This window comes from Calliphora vicina, chromosome 1 (assembly GCF_958450345.1).
Source record: "Calliphora vicina chromosome 1, idCalVici1.1, whole genome shotgun sequence".
NCBI lineage: Eukaryota > Metazoa > Arthropoda > Insecta > Diptera > Calliphoridae > Calliphora > Calliphora vicina.
This window is the reverse complement of record NC_088780.1, coordinates 110,848,460-110,863,800: the sequence shown is the minus strand read 5'-3', so window position 1 is coordinate 110,863,800 and position 15,341 is coordinate 110,848,460. Positions and strand designations below refer to the sequence as shown.

The 15,341-nt window shown below is 27.4% G+C and overlaps 1 protein-coding gene across 2 annotated transcripts in view; it reads left to right on the top strand.

The window, feature by feature from the left end:
* Positions 1-15,341, top strand: part of stumps (DBB domain-containing protein stumps) — a 149,960-nt gene that overhangs the window by 98,578 nt on the left and 36,041 nt on the right. Inside the window, exons 1-4 of one of the 2 annotated variants that reach the window (XM_065515515.1) lie at positions 6,569-6,676; positions 10,780-10,997; positions 11,143-11,378; positions 11,557-11,768. In XM_065515515.1, coding sequence (XP_065371587.1) covers positions 6,634-6,676; positions 10,780-10,997; positions 11,143-11,378; positions 11,557-11,768 — 709 coding nt within the window. In that variant the 5' untranslated portion in view covers positions 6,569-6,633. Of the gene's footprint in view, positions 1-6,568; positions 6,677-10,779; positions 10,998-11,142; positions 11,379-11,556; positions 11,769-15,341 lie in introns of those variants that run through there. The other variant, XM_065515517.1, reaches the window with a different exon arrangement.

Here is a 15,341-nt window from a genome sequence, read left to right as displayed (position 1 = left end):
GGTGTTTAAACCATAATGATAAACTTCAAAAAGAATCTTTAACGAAAAAGCCGCAATAGGAAAATTATTAAACAAAAAAATTAACTTCCCTGGCCAACAAAATTAAAAATCAAAAATTATAATTTATAATTAAAATTTAAGAGAAAACAAGGATTTTCAAAAATTAAGTAAGTCCTCTTCTATAAACGAAAACAATCTGATTAGAAATTCCAAACCATAACTCTTAAAATCTCCATATTAACGTATTGACCAAAATACAAATTACCCAATATGAGTTGAAACCCTTGACTTCACAACCAGCTAAAGGAGGTGTATTCTTTTATTTACATCTCTTTATATAAAAAGAAAATGGTCTCTGGTTAGGTAATGTAAACAAGCCACAACAACAACAACAAAAGGTCAAGACTTATATTAATATGCCCATCAGCATATGGAAATTCAGGTAACAAACCCAAGAAAAAATCAAGGGAAAAACTGTGTCTTGTTTTGAAAACAAACTTATTCCTACTGGAAAAACTCTTACTTATTTATTTACTTACTTGGTTGCTTACTTAAAGCATGTAATGAGCAGAGCGGCATTGGTTAAGAATGCGTCTAAAGTGTGGGTGCAATATGTGCAACAGGCTTTTCAATAAGGATGGACGGACAGTAGCACTGTTGTGCCCGCTGTCTGTATGTATGGAAAGATAGACAGTCGAGCAATAAGAGTTTTAGTAAAACCGATCGGTAAACTAGGAATGAAAGGGAAAGAATTACATATGTATGTGAATCTCAGTTTTAAAAAATACGCAACACTAAGGAACATTTGTTTATGGGCAAGGGTTTTTCCTATTATATATCGATATTTTTTTCAGAACAAATGATATATTGTATTACTCACAATACAAATTTTGAAGATACATAGATCCAAAGTAAAAGTTGAAACTTATTACTTTTCTGCATATCTGTTAAAAATTGAATTTCTTTTTTAAATATTTTAAGACATACATATTTATTTCTTTTCAAATCGTCTAATTCCTGTAGTATTCAGAAAAACTTAAAAACTACTGACAAATTAGAATTTTGCTATTAATTGCAATAATCCTTCAAACATCCTTATATATTAAACTAAAAAATATTACTTAATTGAGAGCTCAACTTCTGTAGATTTTAAAGCCATAAACTGTTTTCAAAAATTTCCACTTTCCTGATATAAAACTTTTAAAAAACACAATATAGTGAAAATATGTTTTGCTAGAGGAGACTTTTTTGGCTGCATAAAGAACTGTGTACCTACCACTAATTAAAAAAATTATTATTCTAGTCTATAAAAAATGTTTGAGGAATATTTAAGAATATACAGTGACAACAAAGTTGTCAAGTGGTCATATTCCAAAAAGCACACCCCAATACGTGGTCTTAGTTGCTATTGCCCTGCGAAAAATCGCTTATTTCTTTAAAAAAAAGTAATTGGCCAAAGAACATTTTAACTGGTCGCAACAGATTTTAAATACTGGTTATTATTTCGGCTGAATCCAAATAAAATTGGGGGAACATTTTTAGGACGGCCGAATGGAAAGAGACTAAACCACAGGTACATAAAATAAGAGTGTTAAGTTTGACTGTATCAATGTTATGATGTGTGCCTATTTTTCAGTGCAAGATATGGGTCAAATTCTTATCATAAAATATACTATCACTGTAATTGGATATACATAGATCCATTTTAAACGATGTTATGTATTCTTACGCTGAGAAGAATATACACCTTGTTTGGAGATTCCAATGGCTCGAAAAAAATTGTTAAGAAATTTGTATTTTATAGTATTTTATTAATACCTATAATTATTTACTTATAATATCAACAAAAAATAAGAACATAATTAAGGCCCTAATTTTGTAAATCACGTCGCCAAAGTGATATTTATGTGGAAAGCAAAAACAAAATTTAAAAAATTTGTTTTTGTTTTATATACAAATTCTGAACAGAACAAACGCACCAAAATTTCAAACGTTGATTTGCCTTTCAAAATTTGAAATTTTTGTATATAAAACAAAAACAAATCTTTAAAATTTTTGAAATTTTGTTTTTGTTTTCCACATAAATATCACTTTGGTGACGTGATTTACAAAATTAGGGCCTAAGTATTCATTATTATGGAAGTGACAAAAGAATAGAAACTTAAATTAAATTTTTACAAAAATTTTCTGGCCCTATTAGTGACTCATATTTATTGTTGATATCCCATGCTTTTAATTCTACTTTACAGGGACAATGCATTGAACCAATAAAATAATCAATCGTCGCCTTTGAAATATTTTGTCATTCTTTTATAGCCGCATCTGATTAAGTTTCATTCGTGCTATAACTTTGAGTCCGTATTTTGAGATCTACAACAACACGAAGTATTTTTAAAAAATGGGAACAATTAGTATGATTCGGGTCCTGTGAAGAATTTTTTTTCATAAGAATTCGTTTAAACTGTTGGGAAAAACATGCCAAACATTTTAAATGGGATTCTAATGATGTCATTAGATAAAGGTTACTTTTGCCAACTATGTAGCATATTTACTAATATTTTTTGATAAGGAAATGCTCACTAAATGTTTATTATCTCGAGATCCACTCATGATCCCACTCTAAATATCCTGTTTCCAAAGAAAAGAATTTTTAGGAAAACATATTGAAACTAACCCATACATAACCAATATTTTACAAATTGTTCTTATAATAAAAATTTAAATTTGATCCTCAATAAAAGACAAACCAAATATTGTATGACCATAAAGAACCTGTGTACCAAGTTTTAATAAATTTGCAACGGGTAAGGTCCGATGTCATGACAAAAAATTTTTTTCCTCCCGTAAAACAACATTAAATTGTATGTAAATTAATTTAAAAATAGTGTTTGAAACCAGCTTTTCAAATAAAATCGTGCAAATTTCATTAAAAAAATGTTAATGTGTAAAAGAATATGGTTTATGCGTAAACAAAAACCAAATAGTATTCATTTTGGATTAAATGCACTTGCAAATAAAAATAAACAAATATATACCAATGGTTTGAGCATTAATTCTTCAATTCATTTTGATACCAGCTGCATAATGGATGACGAAACGTATGTTCTGGAAAATTTTTCGCAGCTTCCGGGTCAATATTTTTATGTTGCTGATGCTCGAGGGAATGTTGTAGAAAAGTTTAGGACCCAAAAGCAGAAAATTTTACCAAAAAGTTCTTGGTATGGCAAGCAATTTGCAGATGCGGCAGAAGAAGTCAAAAATTTGTTACAAAGGGCTCTATAAATACCGGAATTTACATCAAGGAATGTTTACAAAAGATGATGTTTCCATTTATAAAAGGGGGGTCAGACGGCATGTATTGCTTGTGTTTTGTGCCATGTATTGGGACATTTTTCCATATGTAAACATATACATACCGTGTGATCCATATGAAACTTTGTGTATGTAAAATACATGTGTATTACTCGTGACATTTTTGGCAATTAGAGCATGTTCTATTTCTATATAACAGAGTTGTATTTTGAAATACAACACTGTGTGAGTGCAAAATAAAAAAAACAAAACAAAAAAGAGTAAAGAAAAATCATAACAAAATTAATTTCATTGCATTAAATATATATATTGTGATTTAAAAATGTTTTAAATAAATATATTGTTAAAAACAACAAACATATAAACTAATAGAGGTTATGGCACATGCAATTACATATGTACGTTTGAACGTGGAAATTATGAATCATATGTATAACGTGAATTTTGACATACACATGGAATTCCATATGTATCGAATACATGTCCCAATACACAAGCAATACATGCCGTCTGACCCCCCCTTAAGACTTCTTAATGTTTCCACTTATTTTTGGCCTGATTTGGCATCCTGTCACTATGGTAAGCAAGGTATTGAATGGTAGAAGAACAATAATGTGTTATTTGTACCTAGAGAGGCAAATCCTCTAAACTGTCTGGAGATAAAGCCAGTGGAGAAATATATGATGATCTTGTTAAAAGAGAATTGAAGAGCACAAAAAAGGAGTCCACAAGCAATGTTGTCAGATTAGGGGATTTTTCCCTAAATTCGTTATTTTGTAAATGGGTATAAATAATTGGGTTTGGGGATATGGGGAACAGTTGGGGAAATATTGTATGTTTTGGGGATTTTTGGAATCTTTTTGGGGATTTTTATTTTTTCGTTTTAGTTTTCGTATATACTGAATAATTTTAATTAATTTATGTAAGAGATTATTTTAAAATCGAAAGAAAACATTGAACTTTAAGTCTGATAAGTCGTAAAATTTCAACAATATGCTATTTTACATTTTATACTGACAATCCTTGTTATTATGAGTTATCAACAGACGTGAATGTTTGTTTTAGAAGAAGAATTTGAAAAGTTCAAAATGGCAAAAAAATAAAACTGCAAACAAATCATAATTCCACCTGGGAAATTGAATATTGGTTTCAAGGTATTTCTTATGGAATAAAATTTGAAATTTAAATGTATATAAAGAAAGGTATTCATTTCAAAATTAAATGGAAAATTACACTCTGAGTTCTCTTACAGTTGGTTATAGTTTGTTAAAAATACAACTTTTTGTGTAATTTGTATTATACATTTTCTTTTTTAAATTATACATACATACTACATAAATAAAAAGAATTGTAGAACAAATAATGTACATATAAATATGTATGAATTAAAATTAAACTAGTATTTTCACTGGGGATTTTTGGGGATATCATAAACTGTTTTTTGGGGAAGTTCGGGGATAAAAAATTTAAATTTGGGGATAAGTCTCGAAAAAAATCTGGGAACCCTGTCCATAAGTGTGGTAGATTTTAAACGGAGATGGACTACGTGTTCGAACAAAGTGACAGAAAGCACTATAAAAACCTTAATGGAAGAGTTTCTGGAAAAGGTCCATAACTTCATCACTTTTGATTAGAATAAAAATATTATTTTTGTAAATTGAAAAATTAATTTCAATCAAATAAAAAAATCAAAACTGTAGCTTTAGTGGTTTCTTTTTTATTAACATTTATGTAGGTTAAGATTTTTTCGATCTCACTCCTTAAAAACCTTTGAATGAAGCTAAATCAGTTGAGTTTAGGAATGGATTGATGGATTAATTAATTAGAAGCTCTGATACATACAGACACTTCAAAACAAAAAGCTTATTTTGTTTTAAATTTGCGTAATGGCACGAAATATAAAATACTACTTAGTCGACTTTATGGATTCAAATTCGACTTTTCGGAATTTGTAGTTAAGCTGTTATATTGTGGTCTGTTAATGGATAATAAAATTGTCATTTCTTGTACGTTTTTGGTATATGGATTTGTAAAGTTCCACATAAAGTAATAACTGAAGATATTGTGCCCCTGTTCACTTCTCCTGCACTGTATGCTACACTACACTTACGCACTTTGTAAAACAATACGCATTAATTGTATTCACTCATAGACTTTCAATGTACTACATATATGAGTACAATTCATGTATATGTGGATATTTGCCGTGGATGAATAGAAAATAATACTGTAGATGGATGTACTCATACGTACGTATCTATGAATGTTGAGGATGGTTAAAAGAATCTATCTACAAGAACTACTGAAGGGAAAACAAATCAAATCAAAACAACAACTGCAACACATACTAATACAGATTTAAACAACTACAAAAGCCACAACAACAACACTTGCTACACGCACATTCTAAATTGTAGAAAGAAAAACAACACACGCAAAAAGGCCATACAACACACAGATACTTACTAATACATACTCTCACACACATAAACATACATATATTAATTTAAAGAAGAAGCGTCTTCTTTGATTGTTTTGTTGTTTTATTGTTTTATGCTGCCTTTGTTGTTGTTTTTGCTGTTGCTGCTGCTGGTGTTGTAGTTGTTCAATAAGCATGTTGCACATGAGTTGTGGGTAGAAGTTTTAGAATATTTTTTTGTATTCCGTTTCGAGATGTCAATGCAACAAGACGCATAACGGATTTATTTACAAGACAACAAACTGAAAATATAAATAAAATTCTATACTGAACTTAAAATACGTTACTTTTAAAATTTCAAATGAAAAAGAACGCGCCAAAAAAGTAATTTTCCAATAATTATTAAAAAATATCAACCAAATTTATCAACTGCTAATAATATTAACAAAAATTTATTAAAAACATATAAAATAATGTTTAAAAACGTGCCTTAAATAGAAAAAACATACAACATATCCGCTTTAATAACAACAATTAGTGTTTAATAACAAATAAACCAAAAAATAAATTATTATTGTTTAAGTATGTTAAATGGTGAAAGTTTAAGTTAAACCCCCTTCCCCAAATATATATTAATAATATTTAAATTGTCATTTTGTTTTAATTAATAATTTGTAAACAATCATTAAAATACCAACAGCCAACATGTTTAAACCACTACTAATTTTAGTGACTTAAATATTTAAACGGAAAAAAAAACACAGAAACAAAAGCCAAAAAAGAAAATTAAATTAACTTTTATTAAAAAAAAGCATAAACAAACCAACATTTAATTGTTAAAAATATAATAATACAACAATTTCTCTAAGTGGATTAAAAAGCAACATAAACAAATATACAAAATGTTTGTCTCAGTGGATAATGCAACAAATACATTTTTCTCAGGTAAATAATTAAAAATTCAAGGAATATTTACTCAACTTGGTATTAAATTTATATTTGGACTTAAGATTTAATAAGAAATTATGATGTAAGGGCTTTAGGTATTCTCATATTTATGGGTGATTTGAGGAGAGCAGAAATATTATTAACTTATGGCTGGCTAAAAATAAATATCAAGAGAACAATTATAGGAGAAAATTATATATAATGTTGGCTAAAACTCTAATGAGAGTTTTGGAGAAACTGTTGTCTAACGATTTGCTCAAAAATATACAATACGTATGACTAGTTTATGTTCCAATACAACAAGAGTAGGGTTCCTAATCGGGAAATATTTACCGGGAATACTCTTCTTAAATTTACAGTATTATTCCCGCACATATAAAATAGATTCGGTTTGATTTGTTGCCAATCGAATGATTCGATTATATTCAAACACAGAGAAAACAGGTTCATAGTATTAACCGAATTTGTTGCCAATCGAATGATACTGGCTTAGTGATCGAATTTAACAGTTGTGGTTACAAAATTTAAGATGGGTCTTCTTTATCAACTGACTTTCTGTTGATAGAACCAGATAAATTCTATGACATGACAAGAGACCTTGTAATTTGTATTTAAAACAGGAAAATTAACATTTCCGGTAGGTCGAGAATTATTGACTTCCGTTAAAACATATTCATATTTAGTGCAAATAATGAAGAAAATTTGTTTATAAAATAGTTCCCCTTTTTTTAAATTTAATAAAACTTGAACATTATTGAATCCACAGTGGTTTTTGGAAAAAGTCTGGGATATTAGGAACCCTACACAAGATATATCTAATACTTCAAGCTTTAATATGTTCTTCCAAGAAGTTATTTATGAAGTAACTTTTTTCCTTATAATTTTAGTATCTAGTTTCCTTTAATGTTTATTAAATATTTTACAAACTATTTTATATTTGACCTTTATGTAAGAATCCTATACCAGAATTTATTTATGTAGTTACTTTTTTCCTGATAATTTTAGTATTGACCAGCTTTGTCTCTAATTTCCTTTAATGTTTATTAAATCTTTAAGAAACTTTATGTAAAAATTTCGTTTTACAAATATTATGCCAAAAAACAAACAATAAAATTCAATAATTATCTTTTTAGAAAAGTACCTTCTAAAAAGTATCTTTTCGAAAAAAAAAAAAAAAAAAACATTTCTAAAAGGAACTCAAAAATAATTTATTACAAAAATCCATTTTTGAAAAAGTACCTTCCGAAAAAATAATTTTTATTTTAAAAAAAATACCTTTTATAAAATGTACCTTTTCGAATGAAGTATCATTGTCGAAAATGTATACATTCTAGTAACATAACATTTTACAAGGGAAAAAATAACTTTGACAAAAAAACTTTTTGTTTATATTATTCTCAAAGTACCTTTTGTAAAAATAAGATATCTCTCTAAAGGTGTTACTTTTCGCATATTACAAAAAAAAATTCTAAACTAATTTTTTTTTTTTAAAAAAAAGTTTTAAAAAGTACCATTTATAACTAAAAAGTACCACTTCCAAAAAGGACGTTTTTTTAGAAAAAAGTACAATTTCCGAAATGTTTTCTATCGAAAATAAATCTTTTTCAAAATAGTACTTTATATTTTGCTGAAGTACCTTTTCGCTAGAATTGAATTTTCGAAAAATGTTATTTCATAAAAATTACATATCTATAAAAAATTTTATTTCATACAAAATTTTTGAAAAAGAATAATTTTCGAAAAAAGTACCTTCTAAACAAATTTACATTTTCTGAGAAAATACTTTTGTTAAAAATTAAAATAACATATTTCGTAGGCGTATTATAGTACCTTTTTTAGCTAAATACATTTTAATAAACATATTTTTCTTACAAATATCTTTACCAATAAATTAACTTTCTTTAAAAGTACATTTTGATAAGCATATTTTCAAAAAGTACGTTTTCCAAAATGTATTCGAAAATGGCCTTTCTAGAAAACAACATTAAAGAATGTTCTTTTTAATAGAGCAATAAAAGAAAGTATATTTTATAATAAAGTACTATTTGTAAAAAGTGCCTTTCTTCTAAAATAACATTATTTGAGAAAGTATTTTCATAAAAATTTAAATTAAACATATTCTAGAACATTTCTGAAAAAGTACCATTTCTATAAGCGAACATTTTCTAAAATACCTTTTTTAAAAAACAAAAATTTTCTTAAAAATGTATATTTTTAATAAGAACCTTTTCTAAGAATACAATTTTCCAAAAAAGTACCTCCCCTAAAGGAGTACCATTTTAGAAAAAGCTCTTTTCTACCATTCGTAATGAAACATTTTTCAACAAACAACATTTTTGAAAAAGTTCCTTCTTATTCTAAAAAAGAAAATTAAAAATGAATGCTAAAAAGGTTTTTATCAAAGAAAGTACCTTTCGCAAAAACATTTTTCTTAATAAAAACCAATACAAAAATGGTACTTTATCGAAACATTTTCGTTTTCTTAAAAAAATATATTTTTATATAGACGTATTTATTTCTGCAACTGTTTAAAAATACTTTTCCTTTAAGATATAAGTTTGAGCAGACTACTGAGAAATCTGTTTTAACTATAAAGTTCTGTACAATTTATTTATTTTTTGAAAGTTATAATAATAAAATTTTAAAAAATTTGTATTCAAATTACCAAAAGAACCTAAAAGTACCAAACGAAACTACAGGAATGGATTTAGTATGCAATTTATATATGAGAAGATAATTGAAAAAAATTAATTTAAGAACACTAGACTATAATAATCCCAAAATTCTACCAATTTTGGTCCCTTTTAGCGAGTTTGTTAGTATTTTAACTGGGTTTGAAATGTTAAACACATAATTAATGGTATCTTAAAAGTACAAAAATTAAAAAACGTCTATGATTTGATAAACATTTGCCACACATAATAATAGTGGTAAATTTCGCTAAAAACAGAGATGACTAATCCGCCATATTTGCGCTTTGGGATGGATCATTCCTTATCATCCAAAGAAAATTGTTCAAATTTGAATTTACTAAGTAGAGTAAAATAGGCATCATAAATATCAAATTCTAGGAAATATCAAAAACCATTTCGGCTTAAAACTCAATATTTTTACATGATACTTTACTAGTATCCCACAAACGATTACACTCATTTAAATAACTGCCTTTAACAATTTACATACTTAGTACCAATAAATGAACCATTAGAGTTAATAAATGCAGGAGTACTGTACTGTAAGTACTTGCCATACAAATCAAAATTAATTGTAACAGAAATATTGTACAAAAGGGAGAGAATGAATACAAGTCAGTCAAAGAGAAAGATAGATAGAGAGAGAACGAGAGCTTGTAATAAAAAAGAAATGACATAGACAACAAAATAATTTTTCAATAGTTATTTCCGCTTCTTTTAAAACAACATTTTTTTGGACATAGTATTAACCGGAAGCTTTTATTATATTCAAATCAAGATGAACACAATAAGTGTGTAACAAAAATTGTAATTGTAATAATAGCAAGTATTTTAAGTTTAATTTCAAAACAATGTGACGAGACATAAATCAAATAAAAAATTTATAGTGACAGCCAAAAAAAATAAAAATAAGTGGAGGGGGTAGGGGTAATATGTTTAGGAAAACAATTGTAAGTTAACAAGTGAATTACAAAATTAAAAACAAAATAAATTAAATTATGGGCTTTAATTCATCAGTGTTCATAATTTGTGTTCAAGTGCTTACTTAAGGCTGTAACGTAATGCGGCCGGTAAGGGGTATTAACTATTAAGTAAAGTAAAGTGAATTTAATTTGTTTATAATAATTGTGCTGTTGACTTGTATCTAAGACCTTATTTGTTGCTTTAGAGTAAAGCAGAGAGTAAGCAAAAGTTTTTATTGGATAAATAAATCACAAAACTTTGATGCCTTATCTAAAATGTTTGTTTCCTCCCAATATTGCAACAGCTTGATGGAAATGTATTCATAGAAAATCGTGTATACAACGAAACACTTCCAAAGTTTCAAGCATTGTCAGCACCCAAAACTTCGTTATTAAATTGCATTGAACATCATATTAACTGATTTATATCTTTTGTTACTTCCAGATAATCCCTACTATTTCTACAATGATCCCAAATCACCCCGAACTCCCGATTCACAAACATCCAACAAGGGTTTCTCCATCTTCAAAAGACGTAATTCCAAAGGCAGTAGTCCGCGTCTGCCCATGCCAGAACAAACACGTTTAATAACCTCGGCCAATCTAGATACAGCAGCCTCATTAACCCTAGGCAGTCCTAGGGCCAGCTTTGGTTTTGCACATGTAAGTGAATGTGGAATAAAAAAAAGCAAACTAACAGCATGATTTACTATTTAAATTGCCATAAATCATATAATGCAGTAACAGTAGAGGAAAGAAAAACTAATGAACTTCCTTTCTTGTAATTTTGTTTGTTTTTCTAATTTAGCAATCTTTTGAACTGCAACCATTGATGTCGCAACAACACCAACAACAACAACAGCAGCAGCACCAACAGTCGTCGGCACATTTACAAACACAAATCACTGCTTCGTTACACCAAAGACGTCAACGTTCCTCTAACTCACATTCGGAAACAATTCGCGATCGTTTAGGTTCCTGCAATGAAACATCAAATCACAACTTCGAACATGATGATGTTTTCAACACAGCATCATCGCCTAGGTAAGACAAAAATTATAGCTAAACATATTGAAATTATAGTCCTACACCCTTGATCTTTTAAGGCAGCTGTTGACATTTAGATTTGTCTTTTCTTGTTTTATGTCGAAAGAAGCTAATCGTGCAGAAATTGAAAGTATTTAAAAAATTCTATTTTATTTTCTATTTATTTTTCCTAAAGCAAAATTCATCATCACCAACAGCATCATACATTGCCCTCAGCGGGCGTAAGACGTCATTCATTTGGCAATTGGCGTCAGGCAAGTGAACGCCATGGTTCTCATAAGAACAGTGCAACCACTTTAACTGCCAACGACGAAGTGCCACAAATGATGGCACCACGACCACCAGTATTATCACCCAATAAATATAGAGGTGCCCACAGACGAAGAGGTAAGCAACACATATTCTTTTCAAACATTTTGCTCTAGCTTTTCTTTAAAACAAAAACATACACACCAAATCTAAGTGAAATTTGTCATTTGTTTTTCTCAGCCGTTAAAATGCAAATAAGTTAACGTTTGAGCAAATAATAAAAAAAACATTATCAACATGTTTAATAAAGAAAGAAAAAAAAACTTATTAATTCCTGACCATTTTCGTCATGTCATTAGTTTTTTATTTCTTCTATAAATTCAATACTGTCAATGTCAAAACTACGTTTAAATGTCACATTTATTTATAACAATACAACAACAAATTGCTAATGAGATTTGGGAGCCTATTTTTTTATTTCAAAAAAAAGTAGGCTTAATGCGAATTGAATGAATGCTATGGCAAGGGGAAATTATTTTTCTTGCAAATTTAAAAGAAACACTAATATTTAAATTTTTGTATTTGAATTTGTTTTGAATATTTAAACCAAATTTCTGTTTAATACCTAAAAAGTACTAAATTGAAACAATGGCAGAATACAGAATTTGAATAAAATTTTTTAGTAATTGCTGTTTCTTAACATGAAAAGTACTTTTATTGTGGTACTTTTTTCCCACAATTGAAACATTGGCATAGTACTCAGTCCATATTACTTATTTTGAATATATTTTTTTTTGGTATTTGGTACTTAAAAAAAAAACAATTTTATCCCCATTTTAGTACTTTTTATCAAAATCTTATTAAATTAATTTACCTACTATACAGCACCCCAAGAAAATTATCACAACTAGCAAGACAGCACAAGGAAAAAAACAAAACATCTATGAAATTAACATAACAATAGTCAACAACTATTACATGCAACATGCTGCCAACAATTGCAATATGGCAAAAAACAAGACAATGTTAATAATTTCCTTTCATTTCGTTTCGTTTCGCATTTTTTTTTCGACATGATGACAATATTTTGATATTCATTTGTATAAATGTAAAGAACAAATAAGTAAATTTAAAAATGCATACAACAACTACAAAAAAATAAACACTTGTTTAAATAATTGTATGTGTTTAAATACCAAAAGTGGCGCCTGTTGCTTGCTACTCACTCGTACTTTAGTTTATTTTATGAGGCAAACGTGTTGAGCAAATGAATGTGTCTTGTTTGTTATTTTTTTTTTGTTTTTGTATACAAATTTGCAGGATTTTCATTTTCATCAAACAACAAAAACAACAACAACAGAGAAATAAAATAGTGTTAAAATTTTGCAAACTATTTCACTACGCTTGTGGCAATTAAATATTCACCTTAAGTCTTTGGAAATCTTAAAAAACTAGATAAACAAGGTTGTCAAGCGGTCTAAGATTTTAATCTGTATATTTATTGTGTCTTTAATAACTGCTCACAAAAACAAACGAACAGACTTAAGTGAGGTATTAGAACGTAGTTGGAATTTTTAAATTGGAGCTGTCACATATTAATTATGTCGTTATTAGGGGAAGTTTCAAGGGTAACATTGGGATATTTAAGTTGTTTCAGAACAGCCCACATAATAACAAAAACTTTTTTGGCACCTTTCTGTAATAGTGCCAAATTATTTATACATTTTTGTAAATTTTCCATTCAAATATTATTTTTTTTTTTATTTGGTACTTTTTTACATTGGTACCAAATTGAAAGTTTTTTAAAATTCAACAATTATGCAATAACATGCCTGATTTAAATTTAGTAAATTTTTTGTTTGGTTTGGTAAATTTCTGTTTTGGTACCAAATTAAAGGTTTTAATAAAATATTATGTTTTAAGTTTTTTACTTTTTTTAAATAAATATTTCATTTTTCAAATTTTTGAAATTTTAGTTGGTGCCAATGCAAAAAAGTACGCATTGGCACCAACATTTTTTGGTTTGGTACTTTTCTGCTTTGGTTACAAATATAATTTTTCAAACTTCTCTAAAACTTACTTTTTTATTTCAAATGTTCACAATTCTTCACTAATGTAATTTTTAAAATATCTTTAAAGATTACATTTCAAATTATTAAAATTGTTTGCAATGAAGTGTAATTTTGAAATTTAAGATTGGTACTTTTTTGCATTAGTACCAACGTCTTTTGGTTTGGTACTTTTCTCTTTTGATACCAAATTAAAAGTATTAATAAAACCTAGAAGTTTATTTAAAATTTTAAATGTTGTAGGATATATTGTACTTTAATGTTGAAGTTTGGTACTTTTTTGCTCTGGTACCAAATACAAATTTTTAAAAAAACCCTGAAATTTCTTTAAAGATTTTATTTCAAATGTCGAAAATTCTTTGCAATGAAATAAATGTATTTTAGAAATTTCAGTTTGGCACAAAAATGTTAAATTTTCATAACCTCTAAAATTTTTGTTGCAATATGTAGAATGAAATGATCTTTTGAAATTTCAGTTTGGTTCCTTTTTTAGCATTGGTATCAATATTTTATAGGTCTTGATTCTTTTCCGTTTTGGTTCCTAATTTTTAAGTATAGTTTTAATAAAACCTAGAAGGTTATTTTAAAATTTGTAATATTGTACGTTATAATGTACCTTTATTTTAAAGTTTGGTACCTTTTTTAATTTGGTACCAAAATTTGAAATTCTTTAGTGAGAGTGTAGCACCAAATTGAAAAAATTTAGTTCCACCAAAAATTTATTGTAAATTTTTCTTTCAAAATGCTAAAGAATTATAAAGAACGAAATGTCAGTTTTGGTACCGAAACAAAAAAGTACCAACCAAACTTTTACATAAAATCACATTATAAAATATTAAAAATTTAAAAATAAACTTTTAGGTTTTATAAAAGTTTATAATTTGGTACTAAAACAGAAAAAGTACCAAGCCCAAGCAAATAGTACTATACAGAAATTTTTTTATCATTGTACAAAGTTTGAATATTTTGCAATAAAAATGTCTTAAACTTTTATAGATTGCTACTAAATTGGTAAATTTTCATAAATCCTGAAATGTTTAAGACATTTTTATTGCAAAATATTCAAACTTTGTACAATGATAAAAAAATTTCTGTATAGTACTATTTGCTTGGGCTTGGTACTTTTTCTGTTTTAGTACCAAATTATAAACTTTTATAAAACCTAAAAGTTTATTTTTAAATTTTTAATATTTTATAATGTGATTTTATGTAAAAGTTTGGTTGGTACTTTTTTGTTTCGGTACCAATAGAAAAAAAATTTACCAAAATTTCCTTAAGCATTAGAAATATTTCAAATATTCTAAATTCTTTGAAATGAAATGCACTTTTCACATTTCAGTTTGGTACTTTTTTTAGAATGGTGCCAAATTAGAAAATTTTAGTATTGTTTGTAAATTTTTCTTTTAAAATTGACAATAAAATGTACTTATGGTTTCTTTTGAGTACTTTTTTGATTAAAATTAAAAATGTTCAAGATTGCTTAAAATTTGTCTCAAATGTATATTTAAAATATTGTGCAATGAAATTTACTTTAATGGTTTGGTATAGAATGGTATTGAAAAATTTGTGATTTCAATTTGGTACTATTTTGAACTGGTAGCAAAATATATGTATGTTATTTTTATGTTAAAATTAGAAACAT